The 21,833-nt window shown below is 44.2% G+C and overlaps 1 protein-coding gene across 1 annotated transcript in view; it reads left to right on the top strand.

The window, feature by feature from the left end:
* LOC149354334 (cytochrome P450 4c3-like) overlaps positions 1-21,833 on the top strand; it is a 74,704-nt gene that overhangs the window by 39,234 nt on the left and 13,637 nt on the right. The window contains exons 3-6 of the mRNA XM_089575963.1: positions 947-1,026; positions 1,594-1,676; positions 2,731-2,930; positions 19,518-19,582. Coding sequence (XP_089432089.1) covers positions 947-1,026; positions 1,594-1,676; positions 2,731-2,930; positions 19,518-19,582 — 428 coding nt within the window. The remainder of the gene's footprint in view (positions 1-946; positions 1,027-1,593; positions 1,677-2,730; positions 2,931-19,517; positions 19,583-21,833) is intronic.

The following is a 21,833-nucleotide window of genomic DNA, read 5'->3' as shown; positions in this document are numbered from 1 at the left end:
AAATTTTATCATTTCAAAGGATGAACCAACCAGCAGAAGAAGAAAACTATGGCGTCGTGTCCACTCTAGGAAGAAAAATCGAATTCATTCTGCTGTCCATGAAAGTTTGAATTTTGGCCTACTTATGGGCTGAAATAAGACGCCTTTAAACTTTGCCGAACTATGGTGTAGTAATAAGGTTATTTCAAGTGTTCTAAAGCTGATCTTGTTTTCAAAGGATGTTCTCTAGCTGAGACCTATTCTCCCTTCAAGTAACGCGATGATACCGTCTTTCTTTGCCAAAAAGCTTGCGAGGTGTCTCTTTCCCATTGATTCGAAATATTTAAAAAAAAAGAAATCTAACTGTACCTCTTTATAAAAAATGAGGGAGAGATGAACAAACGCGGGCAGTCGGAATTATCAGATAGCTTACGTATCAGCTACAAGAAATGCAGAATGAATGTTTTGAAATGAAGTTTTTCGAAAAGATGCAGTATCTTTGCTTTCTCGTCGAAAAAAGATAACCATGAACAACTAATCACCGCAGTCTGTCCTGTCTTTGTCTAAGCCATTCAGACTACATCACATGCGACTATAAGAGCAGTAAACTGGCCTCCGCAGTGTTCCTGTGGTTCACTCTGCGTTGCGTGGTGGCAGAAGACGAACCTCAGCGCTTTTTTATTCTCGCTATTTAATCGGACCAACCTGAAAAATATCGAGCAAAGACACCGTGGGCAGCTAATTAACCTCATGTGGCGCCTACATTGTCACCTGTTTCAGAAGTTGGTTGCGCGATAATTTTAACCTTTTTTTACAAGTTACCATTAGTATAAACGCTAGCGGGGCATGGCAGTGAACAAAAAAGTGATGGCGAACGATAAACCATGCTCACATTTCGCAAGTATGACTAATCTCGGCAAACACTAACCTCGCACTGCTATATTTGTCACTACTTTCACTATTTCAGTGGCCTTCAGCTTTCTGCGCGAATTGTTCAAGCAGTACGAAGGGCAGACGTTCAAATCATACTTCGGAGTATTTCCCATCGTATGTATACACACTCCTGAAGCTGCACAGGTGATCGCATTCATTTTTGCTTTTAGCATTTTCTAAAAATCGAAATAAACCGATTTTTTATTTTGAAGTATACGTGGAAACGCAGAGTTGTTGAGCTGGAAGCCTCTGTGTTAATACGAAAGCCCAGTGGTTTTAGTAGGTCCCCAAATTACAGTCTAAAATGGCGCCGTAATCTTTTTTTTTAATCAGTAACAGTTTTCTGCAAATTTTTTAAAGCAAGAGACACGGAAAGGTTTTTGCGTCCCCTTTTTTTCACACCATTCTTGTTTCATTTAAGTTCAATCATATGCACCCTGCACTTTGAAATTTCATGAGTGGCCTCCACTACAAAACTTAAAGCAGTGACGGTGAAATTTCATGAGTGGCCTCCACTACAAAACTTAAAGCAGTGACAGGGACTTAGTTCTTAAATTCCTACATGTTCAATTTGCCGAGTCTGATAAACATTGAAGCCGCATATAGGCTCTAAAAATTTTAGGGTTTCTTCAGTAAAATTTAAAATCTCCTGAATATTTTGCAACACTTACAACGTTCCAGGCCGTCCTCACCTGCAAGAGCAAGAAACCCTTATTCTACAATTTTCTGGCCCCATGGATCGGTAGGAAAAGCCTCCTGCTGAGGTGAGTAATTTCATGTGTGTTTTAACTAAATCTGCTTCACATTTTCTGACAATGAAGTCCAAAAGCCTCCTTTTTAATGTTTTATAGTTTGAAACAACGCAACCTGCAGTCGTGGGTCAGAAAGATTAAAACTATGAGGTCACCGGAGTGGCGAAAATCGCAACTCGCGACTGCTGCAGCGCTGCGCTTTGCGAACACACCTGGCGCTTTCGTTATCGGCCTGTTCGCAACCGCAGCCCCAAGCGTTGGTATCTGCCGCTCCTGTAGCACGTCCTTAGTGTTAACCTTTTTTATTCGTGACTCTACTTCAGGGCAGAGTGCATGTAAAATTGTATGTTCATAGCGCATTATCCGAAGATGCTGGATATGAGGACATTTGAGCATGGTACACTTTATAGAACTGGTTTGTTCACTTGGTAATGCTTTCTGATTAACCCAGCTGTCGTATCGTCTCTCTCCATTCCAGTATTGTCACTTAAGTTTAAATTAAGTTTCCCCGAACGTCTTCATAATCGAACGTTACCGCTGTGGTTGCCTTAAACTAGACTACGTATTGCACGAGAGTAGCGACATAAAAACACGTTTGATCAGCCTAATAGATTTTGTCTATGTCGGCATAGAAGTTTTCTTCCGGTCGGCGCTTTCTTTTAACGGATGCATGCCACCGTACATGATTGAGCCGACGGCATACCGGTGTTATGCTCTCCTGGGAGGCAGAACCGTAAAACCATTTTAAATGTGACATCTTTCCATTACATTATATAATAAAATCTTTTCAAAAGCAGGAGAAAACAGGAGAGAAAACTAAATGTAGGTCGTTCATATTCTGATTCCCTTTCTCAAACAAAGTTCATGTTGTGAAGACGGCTGCTTACACTTATGCTCGAGCATACTATCTAACTAAAACAGAACTGCAGAAAGGTAAAGCATGGCATATGTTTGATTTCCTCTGAAGGCTAGAAGTTTAAAGCGTTTATTGTTGAGCTCGTGGCATAATTAACGCCAAGTAAATCTTTCATGCCGTCTTTCTTGCTGAGCTTGCTTCTTTTCACAGGACCGGCGATGCCTGGAAGATCAAGCGCAAGAACGTTCAGCAAGCATTACGAGGCAGCCCTTTGGACGGCTATTTAAGCGTCATGCAGGATTGTGCAGACGCTCTGGTGGCCCGTGTCGAGCATTTGCTCGCAAAGTCATCGACCGAGCCTATCGACATTGCGGGGAGCGTCCGCACCTGCAACTTGGACATTCTTGGGCGTGAGCGTTTCACATATAAAAGAGACCTTTTTATTCGTATACAAAAGCCGTGCGGTTGATAACACCGATTACCGTTGGTAAAAGGGTTCCCTGAATGAGATCGAAAGGGATAACTATGAAAACCAAACCGCTTGGTAGCGTATGGTGTGGAAGAAAATGTGTCACCAAAGGTTAAAGTTAGAACTTATCGACTCTTTTATTGACTACGGCTGTTCACGTCGGTTTTCCTGAACTAAATGCTGAGAAGTTAGATGAAGATATCTTTAACATAGCGTTCCTAAGAAATATTGGCCTCTAACGAAGAAAAGTTCTAATCAGATTTCTGGGCTTTGAACGGCATCAGTGACCGTGACGAAACACTCTGAACGATTTTTGGTTCTTTGAGAGAAAACGTTCGTCCTTTCGGGGTCGAAGTGCGTTTCCACAAGCATTAGTCCTTCAGGCGTTGACCATTTGTCTGCAACAAATCATCCCGTAAGGCTTAACTGTTCGTCCAAAGCGTGCTGCGTAGATGTGCACATATTCGCTCAAAGAGAACAAGAGCTCTAAGAAAGAAAACTTCTACGCAAGTAAAGGGAATCCAACCGTTGTCTACTCCAGTAAGAACTGGGCACGCTATACACCACAGCACGACTTCTTATGTTTATTGATGTGGTATGCAATACAGTGATGGAAGTTCCATGTAGATGATCTATTTACAATGCCTCTAACAAGTGGCATGAAAATCATTCAAAAAGCGAATACTTTGCGGCTACAAATCGCTGGAAAGAAATCGAGGCCAAGCCTGACATTTAGAGGGAATTCCACTCTGCTTTGAAGTCTGTGCGATCACACAGTTCTTGAAGATGAAGAAACACTGGGATTAAATTTAATTTTGTAGACACAACGGGTTCACAATGCCGGTCCATCATGCGAGTTTTCCATAAGCAGTATACTCCAATGAGATGAAACATCTCCAAGGGTTCTTTGTGATATGGAAAAACGGTAAGGTTCCTTCCACTATGAGGAGTCTCAATCGCTTCTTTACTGTCCGGTGTAGCATATTCCCTAGTATTTTTAATCTTTAGAATGAATGGAGCAGTGTTTAGTTGTTTACTGTACGTCACATAGGAGGATATGAACGGACGCCGCGAAAATTCCCTTTTTTCTAAAGCAATGTCTTAAAACGCAAGATCTAGTGGTGCTTCTTGAAAGAGAAAATCGTGGTGTACGCTGAAACTGACATGTTTTACCCATCCGTACTAGTACATGATTTGCAGCCAATTCACAGCACACAGAACGGTAAATTGGTGTAGGGAAAAGGATTGCGGCAATCTCCTGTACGAGCGTTTTCGCGACACTAAGAACAAAAATTCAGTTGAATAATGAACTGCTAGAAAGAATACATTTATCTGGAAGAACGTACGAACTATCGGGTGTGAGGCGTTTCGGAAGAGCATTAACCGGAAAACATACGCGCGTACATAGAGATGGAGGAAGCCAAGCCGAGCAGCGGTAACATGTCGGAAAAGATAATCACGGCTCAAGGGACGAACCCCAAACAAACGTCGCAGATATTCTATAAATACGGTTGGTATAGAGCCCAACGGGAATGATCTCCAAAAGAATAGATTTTTCTACCCAGAAACATGATACAGGCGGTAGCCTTGTCGAATATTCATAGACCATGTAGTACGAAGGTCTGAGCATGGCGTTGTAGAGTTAATATGTGATCTTTCCAATAGATTGCACTGGGCTTGAATGCGCTTAGTGCGACTCCAAGGCATGTACATGGTCGGTACACACGTCCACACAACAATTGCGTATTGAGATGGCGTAACCTCCCAAACCAAACCATAGGCCACTAATCTAAGAACGGTTCATCTCCGTACAGGAAAGCTGAGCCAAAGTCTTCAGTCAAATAAATAACTTCATCCATTTTTGGTTTGTCCGCGCAGAAAAACACTTGACCATCTCCATATGCCAGCGCCATAAGTTCTTTATCCAAGACACGAAATCCTCGGACAGAGCTACTCAGCAGAAGGCTTGTACACAGCGGCTTTAAGTAAAGTGCGAATAAAAGCAGGGATAACGGACGCTTTTGCTTGAGAGAAGATGGAAAAGACTTTCAAAGTCTAGAATTTTAAATAAAGTGTGTAGAGCAGTCACTGCAGCAAAGGCTTAGCACCGGGTAAGGAATTGAACCCCCATTGACGCGTTTTAAAAGCAAGGGAAGAGAACTGTGATGGACACGATCAATTGCCTTCGCAAGGTCGATTCGGGCATTGCTGATTGCTCCTGGGAGTTTACGGTAAAGTGTAAAACTGTTAGCGCAGTATGTGGGCTGGTTTGAATGCAACAGCCCTTCAAATCTTATGTCGGATGAGGTCCAATAACAGTTCACATCGCTAAATGATGCGCCAACCGAAAAGGCTTTTGCAAAACTTTTTGTCAATATCTGATAGCGTGATAGGGCTCGAGAGCGCGGTTTTTCTTTATCATTGCTTTTTGGCATTAATTTAATGTGACTTTCTGCGAACGCCTGTGAAAGAGCACTGACATCAAGGCTCTTCGTAAAAATCTGAAGTAGAAGAGCACACAAGAAAGACCTAAAGGCTTTATAAAATTCTCCAATAAGGCCATAAGGCCCAGCCGTCTTTGAAAGTGGCAACTGATCAATTACATGTTCTAATTCTGCCAAAGTTAAATGTCCGCTTATTGTCGAGCACTCATCCTCTGAAAGTCGATTTCTATGAGATACGAAGCCTGCTACATCCTCCTCATAGGCACTGTGCGAAGTAGCAGTAAAAGGTGACGTGTAGTGTTTCTCATATCCTGATATGATTGCATTTGGGCTTGTGACTAAGGCACCACGACAATAAAGCTCTGGAATGTGCTTGGAAACCGCATGGCGGCGCTAATCAATCAGGGCCTGCCGTGTCTGCTGATCAGAGTACAACGCGCTATTAGTGCTAGAGCGGACACGTGCAACCGTGTAGCGTTCCTCGTCAAACGTCTGAAGATGGCACTTCAGACTAGCAACATCCTCGGAGTACGAGACAGGATTCTCATATTACAACTTGTAAAGGTAATAAAGGATTTACTGTAACTCTCTCTTTTCAACGTTGTTGAAGTACTGCATTACATTGGCTCTATACGTCGGACCTGTTGCTTGGATACCTGCAAAGCTTAGTGTAAATGCATACTCTTGGAGAAGCAAGACTGAAAGGCAGTATTGAAGGGTGCTTCGAAAACATTGCTTATCAGCGCAGCATTGCATTTCTAAGGAGCCCATCTAGGTTGGGACTTAAGGCGGGCGCAACCACCAGGATAACCAAACGGTGGTCAGAAAAAAAAAACTGGCTTAACGTCGCGCGCTATGCGACGGGTAAGGAGGGCTACAGAAATATAGATTCGGTTTAGATGGGCATGGGAGTTGCCTCTGATACGGTTGCAGAAGCAAGATGTCGGCCATGCAAACCCGATATCTACAAGACCCGTCAACTCAGTGACAGAAGAGGACCCTTCTGAACTTCTACCTCTACTACTTCTCGGTCCAGAACGGTCATAGAGCTCACAAACGGTGTTAAAGTCCCCCATCAGCACAAATTGACATTTGCAATCTAAAGCAGCATCTATGTTTTCTAAAAAAAATAACGGCACGTTTCGCCCCATAATTAAATAGGCGTACACGACTAGACCACAGCTACTTCTTTTAGTTTTCCAAAATGTAATTTATTAAAAGCCTTTAGACCCCCACAACGTTTTATATTTTTCTTTATTGTACACCTCTAGAACTGATCGAGGCTTCCGAATAGCTGTGCTATATGGTCCTTTTCACTGTTCGCAGCTGGATGAACGCACAGGCGTTGTGAGCTGTGGTCCCCATGCAGAGTAACATGGCTCCGTGCAAACCGTCAGTCGGAACGCTCCGCGCACAGCCCAGTGGCGATAAGGTAGCGCTTATAACGGTGGATGTGAACAGGTGCATATGAACCGTAGAAGAGGAAAGTGCGGACCACTCGCCATTTATTGAATGCATTGCTTTTACGTCCAGCAATATGTGTTTGCTTTATTGTTACACGTTTCCGCGGCAGCCTTTCATAAACCTTAAAACATAGACGATGTAGTTTTAACGGCGTTCTTCGCGCAGAAAATGGGATTTATCCGCGTGTAAATTGACGCATGGTGCTTCGCAGTCGGCGCTGCCATGTTAGTGGTAACGTTCATTCGATCCCTCTCGGTCCCGTGTCGGGTGGTCTTCTTTCCTCGCCGACGCCGCGTGTGTATGGTTTCTCATTTCCGCCTTGCACAGCTCTACTTGCGTGCACCGACGTCGTGTGCACGGTGACGCGACGACAACCCTCAGTTTGCCACTTCAAGGACAGCAACGCTGCCAGACAGTGTAATGCCATATACTTACAGCAACAAAATGAAGCTTTTATATATCCTTCACGCGCACTATGCCACTCACCACCATACTCGTTTCAAAGGCGCCGTCTATGTATGGCACTGTTCTTATTCGCCGATCGCTGCGATGTAATTAAGCCTTTCTTGAAGCTGTGTTCTTGTTCTACGCACGGGTAGCGATGGTGCTGTTGTACGCGAACAACCTTATCTCATTATATCTTTTTTTTACTTGATGGGTACTCTCACCGAGTCATATTACAAAAGCTTAGAATTTTATAAGCAGCTACGATGCCATCAATATTAAGAGTACGGGGACTAAAAAAAATGTCGTTTATCCCTCCTTCCACCTCCAGGGACTCAGGGTCGTCGTCACTCACGAAAAGACGAAAACTCGCTTAGAGGGAAGAAACAGCAAATGTTATCCTGCCTTTGATTGCTTATATTCCAGAGTTCCCCGCTTTCAAAGGGGTATAGTGAATTTCCCAACTGCTGTATTTCACTCCTTACGCGGTAGGCAGAAGCACCGAAGTAATTATTAAGCACGACCCTGCTAAATTTTGCTGAATGAGCGAATGTTAAGGCTCGCTCCACTAGTTGAAGAAAACGCACATGTTTCTTTTACCCCTGTTTTCGGGTCACACAAATTAAGTCTAGCGCCGAAATATATTTAGAAAACTTTTCTTCTATTCCGAGTAATCTCTGCGTATGTTGCTGAGCTGATTTGAACGGATGTTTCTACTCACGAAAACACTCGCGGGAACAATATAGCATTCTCGAATTAATGCCCTTCCACTTAGAAATCTAGGAACTTAAGCAGGATGGTTGTATAGCCCCACAAAGACAGGTGTATTTCGTTTCACAGCTCACTTTTTATTGCAGGTTTTACTATAGGAGTGAACCTCGGCAGCGAAAGAAAGCATGGAAATATTGGCGCCTACAGTAATTTGTGAGTCACGTTCCGCTCTGCGCTGTTGTAACTTTAATGACAGTGATAATTTGAATATGCACTGATAAAACTTGCTTATGTTATTGCTATAATTATATAGTTACTACAATCACTCCTGTCGTAACGCTCAGGTGTAGCTTATTTCTTTTTACCTGCATCCTACAATAACTAAAGCTAGAATCCAGCACATCAGATGAGTAAATCTACACAACGTAATCTTAAGTGATGTTTCCTTCATTGGAATGATGGTCTCTAGGAAAAGGCGGGGAGGAAGGAGAAAGAGATGATAAACAAAAAACCAATGCTGGCCTGGTGTGGTGCAGAAAAGACGTAAGCCCGTACTGCTTCATCTCAGGAAAGGAAAGTGACATATCTGAAGCCATCAGATCGCTCAACTACCGATTGCAAAGGAAAATTATGTGACTTGTCACTGCGATGTTGAGTGTTTTATAGCCACGATTTCCTGTCAGTCAATAAGCGTCCACACTAATCTTAATTTTCTAGGATATGGATGTTTCTTCCCGGTTTCCTTCGCACGCCATATGTTCAGGTGTTCCAAATGGTCAGTAAAATTAATTTAGGCTTTTTCAGGGCGCAAGTGATAATCGCTTTGCTAAAATAGGGTGATGGGACCAGAATGTGTAGTTCTGAAGCACAGTTAGCTGCAGCTCTGAGAAATTATTCCATAGACCTCCACTACGGCACCTCTTTCTCTCTTGTTCATTTTATCCCACCTTCCTCCCTAACTTACGGCCCGATTCAGGTGTCCACCGAGATATGTGAGACAGATACTGCGCCATTTCCTTTCCTCAGAAACCAATTTAGCAATTTACTAAACTTTAGAGAAAGAATATGGTGCATGGGAAGACGCAGGAAGAAGATGGCAAAAAGCTGCTTGCTTCAAGTAGTTACATAAAAACAAAATGCTGGTGTAAACTGGCATACACGTGGTTTTAGTTCGACGGTACACCAGCAACTGCACGCTTCTGTGCTTTACAAACTAGGCCCGAATGAGGACAAACTATGGTCGCGCGTCTTCAGGACGAAAGTTTTCGCATGAAGGTTCCTTCTATACAACTCCTGTTCTGAACCACTAGATACGTGGATCGTTACTGAGAGATAGAAATTTTCAACTGGGAAGGTAGGGAGAAACTGGCCCGTTGAAAGTCACATTCATTCCGCTATTAAAAGAGGCACCGCCTCTGCCCGCCAGCAAAGTTGTCCTTTGAAGAATTGTTTAACAAGAGACTCCAAAGATATAAAAATGATAAAATTTGCGCACAATGAAAGAAACAAATGATCTCCAGGTGTTTTCACTGCAGAAAGACCACTGCATGTGGGAGCCCGTTCCGGTTCGCCCTTCCGCATGGACCACCAGTCCGCAAGACTCTATCAAGTATCCTTACTGATGTGCAACAAAAGTCGAAAGCGCGGTCTCGCTGTTCGAACTGAGCATAGTGTGATATGGGGTCAGTTTAATAAAATAAACACGAAGACAAAGTGTCTCCAATTAAGTGAAAAGGCTCACCTCACGCAAAAGAGCCCGTGTCAAACCAACAGCTTTCAGGGTAATGCTTAGAGGGTTTCGAAGCCAGCTGGCAAGGGCAATGGAGTATTTTTTGACAAGGGATGCATAGTGAACAGAAAACCACTGAGAAACTTGTTCAAGTTGTTCTCAAAGGAGGTGCAAAGTTTGCGTTGTGTTGGTAACAATTTACGTCCAGTCTAATATAACTGTTGTTATGAAGGTGTAGGTTGCGCAACCTACACCTTCACGACATCATGTACCAACTAGGCCCAACCCAATTTTTATTGTAGATAACTGCACCAAGAAGAGGAAAGACAACGCTTTGGTTGCCAAGACCCCAGCACTTTTTCATTCCCAAATACAAGTTTGTCAAACGAAGAATGGCGCGGCACAAAAAGACACGGACGAGAGGGTAACGCGCTCACAACCGCCACCTTCTCGTTACCCTCTCCTTCTCGTCTTTTTCTGCATTTGTCATCAGCTTGCCCAAACCATTACGAAATTTTGTGCGCAGGCTGAATCGCAAAGAGAAAAAACTTGGAGCATGCGCGAGCTTTGACTTTAAGAGTAGAACGCGATAGCGTTACTGGGCCGCCGACTCTGCTATTGGGCTACTGGTGGCAGCCGCGCGGGGGGAGGGGTTCGCTTTCTCCGCAGTAGGCCTAGATTTCCTCTATAAGTACTTAGAGTTGCGCGCTTGCTTTCTCTGCACCGCTCACGCCTCTATTGGCTAAACGCGATCACATGGTTGAAAAGCATCCATGCATTGCGCAAAAGCCAACTCCTTTGCATCGATTTGCACTAGACCGTCGCTTACTGTCCATGCGCACATCTACTGTTCTCGTGCTTTGCGACATTTTATTTTGTCTGAGTGCACATGTTCACTGTATACGATGTTTCCTTATCAATAACACGCAATTTTTCGCAAGTGTTCGCCAATTATTAAAAAGGAAATGTTTTTTATTTGTGTCGTTTACAAGAGATAGCACCACCCATCCACCACATGGCGAGTATTTTGTTCGTAACTCACTGACACGTGCCTTGGTGCCGCCACCCCGTCGTGGTGGCTCAGTGGTTACGGCGCTCGGCTCCTGATCCGAAAGACGCGGGTTCGATCCCGGTCGCGGCGGCTGAATTTCGATGGAGGCGAAATTCTAGAGGCCGCTGTACTGTACGATGTCAGTGCACGCTAAAGAACCCCAGGTGGTCGAAATTTTCGGAGCCCTTCACTACAACGTCCCTCATAGCCTGAGCCGCTTTGGGACATTAAATCCTAATAAACCTGGTAATAAAACTTGGTGGCGCCGACGCAAAACTGACAAGATGTCTCATTCAATGCAACTAATCTTAATGGAATAAAGCAAGTTAGGCAGCCTGAATCAAGAGGATTGAGTCTGCATTCGCTGTAACCATCGCATTAAGTCCGCCTCTTGCATGCAAGAGTTTCGGCTTTCCCTCATAATTTGGTTGCTTGAGGGAGCAATATGGCGTACCTACGCGCCACTCTAGGTACAATACAATAATTCTAAGAAGGACGGGATCGCCGCGCCCCTCGGTGGGCTCTTCGACGGATGCAAACTCTCCACCAGACAGACGAGACCTAATGTGAAATTAGTACCGCATCACCATGTGGCGGCACACTCGACGGCCCCAATGCGGGTTCATACCTTTCTCTCCTTTGCCGGTCGGTGATGCTGAGCCAAACCTTACACATAGATACGTCACCAATACATGCGTATCAAGCCACTGAAGTACAATGAACCATCTCATAATTCGAATTAATCTGATTGAATAACGTAATTACTATTTAGCACACTGATAGTTAACTATGCAAGCATCAGTATATGTCCTTAGGACACTACAGAGTAAAACACCACAACGCAAAACCAGGTCCATTGGTTTCGTTCTCAAATCAACGAGTGTTTGTGGCCTTCGGGTAGCGTAACCGACTCACAATCCAAAGGTCGTGATTTCGAATCGCACCTAATTCAATCATATTGTCACGTTGTAGTGACGGCAGTCCAGCAGTCAGGAAGTCAGCAACAAGACTTGCAAAAGAAGCTCTTTATTTGGGCTGACTTGCGCCCGCAAAAGAACTGAATCACTCGGCGGCGTAGTAAGCAACAAACGTGCTCGTCAGTCGTCGAACTACGAATGCCCACCGCTCGCGGCATCACTCAATTTAAAGGAGCAAAATGGTGGTTTGAGCTAGTTGGTACATCTTTAAAATTTTCACCAGCGCTAGCCGGCAAGGAAACTTCGAAATAGCAGGTCAATATCATCTATTTTAATCTGGAAAAACGTATACGCAGCTCTTCATGGTTGTTGTCAATCGAGATTAGTCCGGTCGCTTCTCGCGTCACGAACAAAAATCCTAACACCCCTTTCCTGCGGCATTGAGCGCGAACGAACGTGCACTACAATGATACGTGGCATTATACTTGTCGCCGCAATTACTTTTGTCTAAACGTCCTGAAAACCAAGAGAGGAATAAGCCGGGCTAGTTGGTACATCATTTGAATAGAAACAGCGCATTAGACGGGACCAAGAAGAGAGAACACACAGACACAGGTGCTGACTGTCAACTCACAGTCAGCGCCTGTGTCTGTGTGTTATCTCTTCTTGGTCCCGTCTAATGCGCTGTTTCTATTCAAAAGTCCTGAAAACGTTTGTGACCAATCGGAGCATGCTAGCAATAATTTGTGTTTTTGACCGTGCCGGTTCCCCATGTTGAAAGCAGCACGTAGACCAGAACATGAAAAAAATTAGGTGCCCCCATCTTCAAAGCGCTGCAGCGCGATCTGTTGAGCCTGGAGAGAAGCAAAACGTTCTGGCTTGCAAGCAACGCGACACGACATACGACTTATACGGGAGCAGCGGAAAAACGGCACTGAATAACCGCTGCACGACGCAGTAATTAAAGACATAATTTGAAGCGATCGAGTCCATAATTCGGCAACTTTCATAGAGGCTGTTCTGTCCACTGGCGATCGCTTTTGCAGACCCCTTGTCCACCACCGGGGCAGATGCCTCCTGTGAGTGCAAGAACTTCACAAACGATTTTCTCAAGCCACGTGTTAGAAGACGGCGAAACGATGAGGCAGGCTCCAGTAATGCAGCGAACATGGCAGCAAAGTGCGCATCTGCATGCCGGGTCTTTGCGCGATAATGAGGGAATACCTGTATTCCGGGGCCTGAAATAGGAATAGTTGGGGTTAAGAGTTAATCGAGAACACATTAACTAATTTGCAATTCGCTGATGACATTGCCTTGCTAAGCCACTCAGTACATGAACTGCAAAGCATGATCAATGAGTTAGGCAGGCAGAGCAGAACGGTGCGGTTTAAATTAGCATGCAGAAAACCAAAGTAATGTTCAACAGTATAGCAAGGGAAGAGCAGTTCGCAATTGTTAGGGAGATGCTGGAAGTAGCAAGAGAATATGTCTACTTAGGGCAGGTAGTGACCGCTTATCCGGATCATGAGAGGGAAACAACTAGAAGAATCAGAATGGGGTGGAGCGTATATGGCAGGTTCTCTCAGATCATGAATGCCAGTTCCTCAATATCCCTCAAGAAAAAAATCTACAACAGCTGTATCTTACCGGTACTCACCTATGGGGGAGTAACGTGGAGGCTAACAAAGAGGGTTGAGCTTAAGTTAAAGAGAACGCAGCGAGCTATAGAAAGAAAAATGATAGGTGTAACGTTAAGAGATCGGAAGAGGGCGGAGTGGATGAGGAAACAAACGCGGGTTAATGATATCCTAGTTGAAATCAAGAGGAAGAAATGGGCTTGGGCAGGGCATGCTGCGAAGGCAAGACCACCGGTGGTCCTTAAGGGTAAGGGAATAGATTCCAAGATAAGGCAAACGTAACAGGAGGCGGCAGAAAGTTAGGTGGGCGGATGAGATTAAGAAGTTTGCAGGGATACGGCGGCCACAACTGGCAAAAGACAGGGTTAATTGGAGAGACATGGGAGAGGCCTTAGCCATGCAGTGGGAGTAGTCAGGCTTATGATGATGATGATCTGTGAAGATAGCGTGCGATATGGTTTTGTCGAGCAACTATCTCAAATCCTCCGAGGCTGACACTTGTTGCGAGCCAAGAATTACTGACATGCGTAGCCGCAATGCTCCTAAATCCGTGGTTTACGATATTTGGGGTAATCTGACCAAGCGTTACCTATTTATTTAGCTCTCCAGCATTCGACATACAAATGCCAGCGAGGCGGTTCCAACGATAAAAATAGCCTCGTTGCGGATCGCTCTACTCGCCTAAATTGATTACCTTCTATTGCTCATACTGCTAGCGAATGCGTTATTTCAGTGCAAATACATAGCCCGATTCCGAACAGGAAACCAAAGCTGCAGCTGCGGGCTGCACTCGTCGTTCTTGTGTCGCCGAGCAGCATCATAGGTACATGGTTTCACTAGGTCGGTGTTCATTATGGTTTGATTTATAACGGTTTAACGTCCCAAAGCAACTCAGGCTATGAGGGGCGCCGTAGTGAAGGGTTCCGGAAATTTCGACCACCTGGGGTTCTTTAACGTGCACTCACATCGCATAGTACACGGGCCTGTAGCATTTCGCCTTCATTGAAATTCGACTGCCGCGGAGGGGTGTCGGTGTGGTATTTACTGCGGGGGATACAGGCCATCAACCACCGTGGGTTCGACCTTAAAGCCAGCCGAAGGCCTCGACCAGGCGTCACCACAAGTACAGCAGGGTACCGCTCCGCGGCACAAGCAACCTCCGCAGGCAGGAATGCGGGAGAGCGGCTCGCAGCAAGGACACAGGCTTCCAAGTCCACACAGGAGGCGTTTATTCATTTTAAAGAATAGGATTTAATTCAGTTAGCTGTTGCCAAAAAAGGTAGGGTCAACGTTTTAAACGGGAAAGTGTACTTGTGGAAAGCATCCAAGGCCTTCCGAAATTCCTTTGACTTGCGCAGTGATGTTTCAGTTTGAAGGCAAAAAAGCAAGCGGAGAAAAAGTGCGAAAAAACTAAACTTGCAAAAATCTTAACCTAAAAAACATAGACTTGACATGTTCTTCACGCCAAAAACGCATAAACCTGATACCCTACTTCGTGTTATATTCTCAGAAACTGCAACATGGCCAGATTCTGTAGGAACGTTTCTGGAGCAACATCTTTAAAAACTGCCCCTCCAAGATCTTTTCTTAGCAAAAAATACGGGCTGCGTTGCTGAGCTTTTGACAGCACAGAAGAGCAAACCACTTTTAGGTTTTTCAGTGGATGTTAAAAATTTATATTATTCCATTTCGGATGACGACCTTATCCGATGTATCAATCAGTTTATAGACAATTTCAAGGTCCTCGCCTTTCGAAACGAAAGTGGCATTCCTATTGAAGGCTTCATGGATCTCCTATCAGCTTACCTCAAAATCAACTTTTGCGACGTGGAATGACCGTCTTTTTTTGCAGAAGGAAGGTATTTGCATTAGTTCTGTCACCAGCCCCGTGTTAGGCAACCTCTATCTATCTAAACTAGACAATGTTATCATTAGCCGGCTGAAACGAATGAACATAGAAGTTTGTTCATGAAGTTTGTTCAAGAGGTTTGTTCATGGTTTTTTGGGGGTGATTCCAAGAAAGATCAAACTGCCACGATATTTCAAATTTTTATTTTCCTAGATTATTTTGTATAGAATGCACACATTATTCAGTAGGCCAAGAGTGAATTTCATTTTGGGAAAATGCTAATAGTTGAAAAGAAAAATATAATTCAGGGGGCACTTTGACTGTCTAAAGTGGGTAGAGGCGGAAGCGTTTTCCGCACCACCTTCGCTGTTTCTGTGGCACCGGTGGCGTCACATATAATTGACTACTAATTACTAAGTGATGACAAATCACTAATTAATGGTTAATTACTTATTAATGCCTGAATACTAATTAACTGCTAATTAATTACGCTTAAGCTTCGCCTTTAGGAGTGGAACGCGACAGCGCGTTGTAGCGCTGCCAGGGAGTCCACGGAACACCACCCGTTCAGCGCGATGCCTTGCCCTTTGAACGCAACGCTTTTTGAGGAAAGGAAATGGCGCAGTAATTCTCGGTCATCTCGGTGGACACCTGAACCGCACCGTAGAGGAAGGGAGGAAGTGGGAGTGAAAGAAGATAGATAAAGAGGAGCCGTAATGAAGAAAATGAAAATTGTATTTGAGGAAAGGAAATTACGCAGTAACTGTCTCACAAAATTCAGGGGGGGGGGGGCACTTTTTTGGCCTAAAGTGTGGTCACTGATGCCCCTAAGAGTGGAACACGACAGCGTCTTGCAACGCTGCCAAGGAGTCCATAGAACGCCATCGCCCATTCGGTTCTACGCCTCGCTCGTCAGTAAATTGGTTTTTGAGGAAAGGAAATGTATCTGTCTCTCATTTGTCGGTGGACACCTAAACCTTGCGGGAAGAGAATGGAGGAGGATGAGAGTGAGTGAAGACACCGTATTCACTAGACGCGCCTTTGTTCATTCCAAACCATCGAGCTGGCATGGCGGAGTGGATAGCATGCTCGTCTCTCACGCCGAAGACCGGGGTTCGATTCCTGAGCTCGACCAATTTCTTAATGGGTTTCATTTATTTATATGGACTGACTAGTAAAGCTAATTAGGCTAATTGGGTAATTAACTAAGCTAAGTCCCACTTAATTGGAGCATCACTATACGATCCCTTCAAGAGGTTGCATGGTTACTAGCCAAAGTACAATTGGCCCCGTTTAAAATTCGCGCACTGTGACGTCACGACCGTTTCCACCAATCGAAAAGCGTGACATTTTCTGTCGACAACTGCTGCTTACAATGATGAGACATTAAAGGCTTCCGCCTTAATATGAACGACGCCGTTGCTGGGGCAGCGTTTTCTAGCACGGCTGAATTTCGCAAATTTGCAATGACTTAAGAATCGATATATGAAAGGCGTGATCGATATATTTTTTGTGCGCTGAAAGTACAGATGAGAAAGAATATGTCACGCTTATTTCCGCCATTGTGAAGAAGTTGTAGCTTGCTAGGAAAAATTTCAAAAACGGCATGTCTCAAATGCGGCTATTTTCAAGAATTTGTTCCTGCGCAGATATTAAGCACGTTCCTCTGAAATTTGCACAATATGTTAGCATCAAAGTAATAAAAGACTGTACCGAATTGCATCGATATTTAATATATGGAAGTGCAAGAAGTATTGCTCTAAACCTGACATTTTTTAATACAGTAGTCTTTTTCAAAAATCAAACGGAAAAAACCCCATCCCCAATATTTCCGAAAACTCCTGAAACAAGCCTCTAGAAGGAGGCGAAAAAGAATAAGCGAGAACATGTTGCATTATTTTATTTCCAACAATGTTATCCAAGCTCAAACTTGTAGCTTCCTGAGCATTGGCAGGAGCTCCTAAATGAAGGAGCGGAAGCAGCAAACACGCCCTCCACTGCTCGAAATTTTCTACAAATCCCAAAACTGACACTGTGGAGCATATATTGGGTACCTGCTTTCTTTTTTTATGGACGAACACTGTTCTGTGACGTAAGCGGGTTTCGGTGGCGCCGCTATCGCCGGGTGCGGGTAACAGCTAGGAATGCGGCCCATCGGAAACAAATCCTCTCAATGTATTTGTGACTGCACAGTTTACCTATGAGGTTGTCTTTCATTCAAAAAAACCGATTACACCCTCGAAGGGCTCGTCGAAAGGTACAACGCCATTTCAAAGGAAATATTTTTTTTAAACATCCCCATATGTGCTTGCCACAGGCGTTTTACAAATACATATTTTGTACTATAGGCTCTTATCGTCTTTTATTAATGAAGGAGAACCTCGTTTATTCATTCTGGAGTTTCTATAATAGGCAAAAGTTTGAAGAAAATTATAAATGAGTTGAGGGAATGACTACTCCAGCATAGCTATAACCAATCAAGCATATTACCAGCTTAACCAATCAATATTAATGAACAGCGGCAGAAAAAGGAAACCAATACCAATGTATTGGTTTCTTTTATAATACATAAAAGCGCCTGTAAAGATGTCAAGCCAGGTGTTTGGACTATTTAACGCTCTCACGATGTGTAGATTTCCTTCTTTATTGTCTTACATTTCCTATTTTCGTCCTCAAATGAGGCTTTGTGTTTGGCCTCTTCCGTAACCATCGTTTCTTGCTGAAAGTAGTCTGCTCTGAAAAGAGCAAAGTAATTGATCTGCTGGAAGAGATATTGCTGCAGGCGTTGCATACATGAAATAGAGAAGTCAGCCTAGCAAAATTTTCTTTGTAGTTATTCTAGCCCACTTCCCCAAGAACTAGTCGTCCGCACTAAAACGAATTCTCGCTGGCAAAAACAGTCAACGTGCGAGATTCATGTCATGGCCAGTGATAACAGGTATTAGTAATGTTCGATTTCGATTGTAGCATTGATATCAGCACTGAGGATTTCTTTAGTTCTTTTGATCTGAATGAATTTTCTTCCTTGTGTAATTTTTTTCTGAATTCGTTTTTCGAGCAAGCATGCGTTGTCATTGTGTTGTAAAAATTCTGTTCCCTCATTTGCAGATTGACGGCCCTGCTAACTATGCGAATATTTCTACTGTGGCTATGGTGGGACGCTGTCTATTACGTCACGCGCAATGGACAGTTATTTCTCAAAACAGCGAGGAAGATTGATGACGTCGCACGCAGTGTAAGTTCTACTCGCAGGATCATAGCCCGCAGTGGCATGCCATCTACCTCGCGTCCACACAATATGCGTCCTCTACGGCCAGTGGAATGACCCCGCATGTGTTTATCTATATAAATCTATCCAAGTATATCAAGATGTCACCTGCACGCAAAAAGTACAAAAGGTAGGCACTAATACTGGCGGTCATAAAGCGCGAGCAATGGCATTTCTGATTACTTCTTCGCCATCGAACTAATTAAAATTCAAGTTAATCACAATAAAACTAATCAAAAACAGAAAAGCGAAGTCAAGTAGGTATTTGTGTCAGGTTGACTCTTCGCCAGTGGCTAAAATATCTGAAAATATGCTTGTGCTAGCGCTGCCGTCCTCATTACATGCAGCGCCAGAGCGACCTTACCTGTCGGAAACTCCGCTAATGCCAACCAGCTTACGCTGAATAATGTGTTAAGGCAGCAAGCTCAACGCTACTAATTTTTGTTTTCGCATATCTAACTGAGATCGTTCGCCTGGGTAAATAACGAGCTCTCCTACACGGACGAAGTGTATTCGTTCGCAGCAACAAAGAGGGGTATCTGCTCCCCTGGGGTACAGATCTTGCTGTCGCATCATCTGGGAAGTCTGCGAGTTTTGTTGTTTGATGTGCAATTTTTCCCACAAATATTACGGAATTGTTATGTGCCATCGTCGCATCGCGCTCAGAAAATATAAAAATTCTAGCTCAATTGGAACACAGTGAAATTTTGTATTATTACAATGTTCGAAATGTCTCAATTTTTCCCAGCCGCCGCGGCACAATCAGACACCGTTGATAATTACCCCTATTCCTAATTTTTTCAACGAATGTAGACAACGTGTGCTCTGTGGACAGCGCCACAATTCTGGTGCACCTACCCGCATGAGAAGCGCAGTATCCGGACAGAACCCGGAACTGTTTTGTTCTATAACCCGCTGACCAGGCAGCTGTTCAGACAGACTTTGTGTTTTGGCTACACGACCCTTTTTAATTTCCTGCCTTATTCTCAACATTTTTCTGCCTTATTGCCACAGCTGTTGTACTGTCACTTCGGCCCTGTGCAAAGTACGTGTCCACAGAGAAACTTTTGAAGGGGATTGTATGTCAGATCGAACAAAGGTTACTCTGTTGTCAGAAAGTGTTGTACGATGCGCTCTTTTTACCCGCAGGAAAGAGCGTGCAATTTAGGGTCTCAAGAATTTTAAACAGTTGCTAGCCTTCACATTCTCTGATTCTGTTTTTGTTCTACGGTGATCATCTTTAAGGACATCAAAACGCTTGATGCCTCTGGTGCTGCTTGATCATTTCCAAAGCTTTAGTCACGTCTTCTTCGAGCCACTCGGGAACTTATGTTTTAGTTTCCTAGATTCGAATGACCCTAGAGAGCTACAGGCCATTGTCTCTATTTTAAGACCTGCAGAAACTCAAGATATTAAATTTTGCCCCAGATGGAGCCTGCCACTAAAATAATTTAGTTTTAATAAGGCGAGGAGCAAACAACTTTAAACTTTGCGCAAGATAAGACCGATAACATATACCATGAATGAATACCTATGTTAATCCACGACTTCAATAGTCTGAGCAGCACAGTGAACAAAAATGGAGAGCCGAAAAATTCATGCCTTTATGACCACTTTCTCCTTCACCATAGCTCCGTTCAAATTTTTTTTATAGAGATAGCTGTTAACAGAAGGTTCCTGTCATTCGCGTAATAGTAGTAGTGGTAGTAGTGGTAGTGGTAGTAATAGCAGCAGTTGCCGTAGAAGTAGTAGTGGTAGTAGTAGTAGCAGCAGCAGTTGTAGTGGCAGTTGTAGCGGTAGTATTAAGCAGTAGTAGTAGTAGCTGTAGTAGTGGTAGCAACAGCAGTTGTAGCAGCAGTTGTAGTGGTAGCCGTAGTAGTAGTTGTAGTAGTAGCGGTAGTATTAAGCAGTATTAGAAGTAGTAGCAGTACGAGTGTAAGTGAAAAATTGTCTACACTTTTCATTCTACAAGAAGGAGGATTTTCAGCCGTGTAGCCGTTTTTGTATGGCTTCCCAACCGTCCACGTTTTTGGAAAATGGACGACCTTGCAGAGAAACCTTGAGCCGCCTATGGAGATGAAAGTTGGAAAGAGAGAGGTCTGGACGGCAAGAAGCGTGTCAGAGGGGCATAAAAGAAGGTTAAGAATGTCAACCCCTCTCATACCTTCAGACAAGAGAAATGGGCTCATTACTGGTTATTACTCCTTGGTACAAGCTGCTACCTGAGCGGGCATGTCACGCGAGTTGGAAGGCGAATGACTGGACCGGGATAGAAATGCACACGTTGGACCCCAGGTGTACCAACTCGATGCCTGCTTGCGCAGACGGCAGTATGACAACAACCTAAAACATAATTGGAAGGAATACGCAAGTTTGTGGACTACTGGTCCAAGTGCATTCAAAAGGCAGCAACTGTCTCGAAGAATGATGTACAGGTGCGGATATAAGTAAACGGTGCTCACGATTCCGTTGTATGTGCAATGACGCCTTCCCTATCGGCAATGAACAAACAATGTTTGTCCATCAGAAAGCCCACTGGCGTCCCCTACAAGCATGTACGCACCTTAGCTGGCAATTTGAATTGGGCAACGTGCGAAAAATATCAGAAAGAAATGATGTGCTGCGATTTCTTTTTCGCACGTGTACATGTCTTCTACCTACCTTTATGTGAATAAATTGTAGGAAGAAAGGTGTAGATAATTTTGCCATACTCTCGGTGCTGTAGTAGCAGTAATAAGACGTAGGGGTAGCAGTGCAGTAGTAGTAGTAATTGGCAGTAGCAGTAGTAGGAAGAGGAGTAGTATGTACTTGTAGCAGTGTTAGTGGGGGCACTAGCAGTTGTAGTGGTTGCAGAAATAGTAAGTAGTAGTAGTAGTGACCATACTGCGTCCGTAATCACGTGGTAACTTGGCGCGCACAGTTGGAGCCTGGCCCATGGTTATCAGGTGGGCGCTTCCTCATCAGGTGATGCACGCCGAACGCCTTGAAACGGCGCTCACGCTCAAGATAACCTGAAATTACTACGTGACGCGGCATCCTGCTCGCATAAGCAGTTTTGGTTTATGGTAGTTTACGGTTCCAAAGCGACTGAGGCTATGAGGGACGCCGTAGTGAAGGGCTGCGGAAATTGCGACCACATGGGGTTCTTCAACGTGCACTGACACCGCACAGTACACGGGCTTCTAGAATTTCGCCTCCATCGAAATTCGACCACCGCGCCAGGGATCGCATCCGCATCTTTCGGGTCAGCAGAAGAGCGCCATAACCATTGATCCACTGCGGTGGCTACCTAAACAGTTCTACAGATATTATGATAATGCCTCCAGCGGC

The sequence above is a fragment of the Amblyomma mixtum genome, chromosome 3 (genome assembly GCF_055824585.1).
Source record: "Amblyomma mixtum isolate Tamu chromosome 3, ASM5582458v1, whole genome shotgun sequence".
NCBI lineage: Eukaryota > Metazoa > Arthropoda > Arachnida > Ixodida > Ixodidae > Amblyomma > Amblyomma mixtum.
This window is presented reverse-complemented; position numbering and strand designations above follow the sequence as displayed.